At 36.2% G+C, this 2,984-nt stretch overlaps 1 protein-coding gene across 1 annotated transcript; it reads left to right on the top strand.

The window, feature by feature from the left end:
* Window positions 1-1,059: 1,059 nt before the first annotated feature.
* Window positions 1,060-2,652, top strand: LOC137564208 (protocadherin gamma-B1-like). The gene has a single exon (XM_068277777.1). It carries the CDS (start codon window positions 1,158-1,160, stop codon window positions 2,577-2,579), a length of 1,422 nt encoding a protein of 473 aa, XP_068133878.1. The 5' UTR covers window positions 1,060-1,157; the 3' UTR covers window positions 2,580-2,652.
* The last annotated feature ends 332 nt before the right edge of the window (window positions 2,653-2,984 follow it).

The raw sequence follows: 2,984 nt of genomic DNA, 5'->3' as shown, positions 1-2,984 counted from the left end.
TGAGTGGAAGTTTTCACCAACTTTTGTGGGTCAGCAAAAAGATGTCCTCCCAATCTATTTCCTCATCCCCAAAACCAAACCACTTTGCCATTAATCTGTAGAAGGCAGCAGAGTCTCAGATCTAGAATCTTCTAGCAATTGATACATCATAGAAACAGTATGTTCCACCTTATTACCTTTCTGACACACCTCCTCAAAGACCTATTAATCTGCTACCTACAATAAACTGAGAGACGTGCAGTTCAGACTGAGGTTCATCCAAATTTTTTAAAAAATTAGCCATGGTGCCAGGGCCAAATTCACTGTTAAAAGTTAGGCTTGTAAGTGGACTGAAAACTGATGAGGTCTTGTATTTCTCAAAAGCAAGATGAAATACATGTATAGAGCTATGGATCAGAGTATAATCCACATATTTTGATTTGGCAACAGGGTTTGCAATCCAAGGAATATAATTGTAAGGTTGGCTCATGATATATTTCTGATCATTTAAAAAAAAAAGTTGTTTTTAAATCAGTAATGCTTTATAAAAAGGTTAAGAAACAAAAGAAACAATATTTTTCTTTCCTAGTGATTGAGTTTTGATTTTTAGAGTCAGTACTTGGAAATTATTTATTTGTGTGCCTTTTATACTATTTCGTAAAAGTGTATCTTTATCTAACATTTTTACTCAATTTCTTTTTAACATAATTGATTGTACCAATTCATTTTCTCACAAAAAATATAAGACTTAGTATAGACAACTTTAGTCTGCGATAGGTTTTTAAAAAAATTACAATAATAAATATCCAGTTTAAACAGTATTTTCTTTATTTTTTTTTAAAACTAGCAATATATTTTGTATTGGTAATCTGATATATGATGAAACAAGCATATACCACTGAAGTATATGATCTCTGTAAAAAAAAAAAGCCCAACTGTAATTCTGCAAATAAATGTTCAGAGCTGCAATTCCTTAGTTTGGCCTCTGAGCGCCACTGTTTGACCAATAAGGAAAAGAATACAGTACTGGAGATCCACTGGTATTTTTCTTATATATACACACTGCAGATTTTCAGGAAGAGAAGCAACCATTTTCTGGAATCTCTTTACAAAATACAAAATATTTTTTCAGCCTTTCTAATATGGATTAAGCAAGCACACTGACTTTTTGGTTACTAATGCTGAGAATTGATGCAATGGAAGTTCTCATGCAGAAATACAAAGGAATAAGATGGCAAGTATTAACCTCCTTGTTTTTCTGGCTGTGTCATTCAGTCTCTAGTCAGATTCATTATTCCATTGTGGAAGAAATGAGGAAAGACTCTTTTATAGCAAATTTAGCAAAAGATCTGGAATTAGACATTAATCAGATTTCATCTAGGAAATTTAGAATCATATCACGAGCTTCAGAGAAATATTTGTATGTGAATACAGACAATGGGAATCTGTATGTGAAGGACAGGATAGACAGAGAGACACTGTGTGGTGCAGCAGCTACCTGTTTACTGACCTTTGATGTTGTGATAGAAAATCCATTTAATATTGTCAATGTCAAGATTGAAGTTCAGGATATAAATGACAATTCTCCCAAATTTATTCCTGACACCTTTTCCTTAGAAATTAGTGAATCAGCTATACCCAAAACACGATTTACATTACAAAATGCAGAAGATACTGATACTGGTATTAATGCAGTACAGACATACGAGCTCAGTGACAATCAATATTTTATTCTAACTGAAAATATTAACCATGATGGGATTACATTTCCTGAACTTGTGTTAGAGAAGCCATTAGACCGAGAAACACAAAAAGATCATGAATTAATTTTTACAGCATTAGATGGAGGAAACCCTGTGAAGTCTGGAACAGCAATAATAAGGATCATTGTTGCTGATGCTAATGACAATGTTCCACTGTTTACACAGCAGCTATATAGAGCCAGTGTATTTGAAAATACTCCAATAAATACCAGTGTCATTACTGTAAATGCAAATGATAGTGATGAAGGTATCAATGGACAGATTACATATTCATTTAGCAAAACGTCAGGAAATATGCACCATACAGGCATGTTTGATATTCATCCCAGTAATGGTGACATTAAGATAAAGAGGAATTTAGATTATGAGACAGCAACAACTTATGAACTCTCTGTCCAAGCTAAGGATGGAGGAGGTTTTGTTACTCACTGCAAAGTAGTAATAGAGGTAACTGATGTTAATGACAATGCTCCTGAATTATTGATTAATTCCTTATCTTCTCCAATACCCGAGGATTCTGCAGTTGGCACAATGATAGCTCTGATTGAAGTTCATGATCTGGATACTGGAGACAATAGGGAAGTTGACTGTCAGATACTTGAAGCGGTGCCTTTTGACTTGATTGGGTCATCTGTCAGTTATTACAGAATAGCTACAAGGACTTCTCTGGACAGAGAACAACAGGCATCATATAATATCACAATTGTAGGTGCTGACAGAGGATCTCCACCACTTTCCAGCAGAAGGACCATAAAACTGGACATATCTGATGTTAATGATAACCCACCCATTTTTTTTAAAACTCCTTATGTTGCATATATGCCAGAGAACAATTAACCCGGAGCCTCAGTGTACAAGATACAAGCTTTGGATATTGATGCTGGAGACAATGCTAAAATCATGTATTCAATATCTATCTCATGCGAAGCAGGAATACTTTACCAAGCTCATCGGAGCACAAGCTTCCAATCCCCGGCGTCTTTTTAGCACCTTCAACTCCCTGCTTAAACCCACCCCCCCACCTTCTGTTTCCTCCCTCTCTGCCACAGATTTAGCCACACACTTCACCAACAAAATAGTCTCCATCCGTCAGGAAATATCCAATCTTCAATCTTCACCTCCCACCTGCTCACAACCTACTCCTTCTCCACCCTATCCTCCCCTCACCTCCTTCACTCCTACTACCACTGAGGAGGTCAACCACCTACTGCAGACTTCCCATACCACTACCTCCCCCCTTGA

The sequence above is a fragment of the Hyperolius riggenbachi genome, chromosome 3 (assembly GCF_040937935.1).
Source record: "Hyperolius riggenbachi isolate aHypRig1 chromosome 3, aHypRig1.pri, whole genome shotgun sequence".
NCBI lineage: Eukaryota > Metazoa > Chordata > Amphibia > Anura > Hyperoliidae > Hyperolius > Hyperolius riggenbachi.
This window is presented reverse-complemented; position numbering and strand designations above follow the sequence as displayed.

Coding starts and splice junctions, on each gene's coding strand:
- LOC137564208 (XM_068277777.1), top strand. CDS start 1,158: ATGCTGAGAATTGATGCAATGGAAGTTCTCATGCAGAAATACAAAGGA.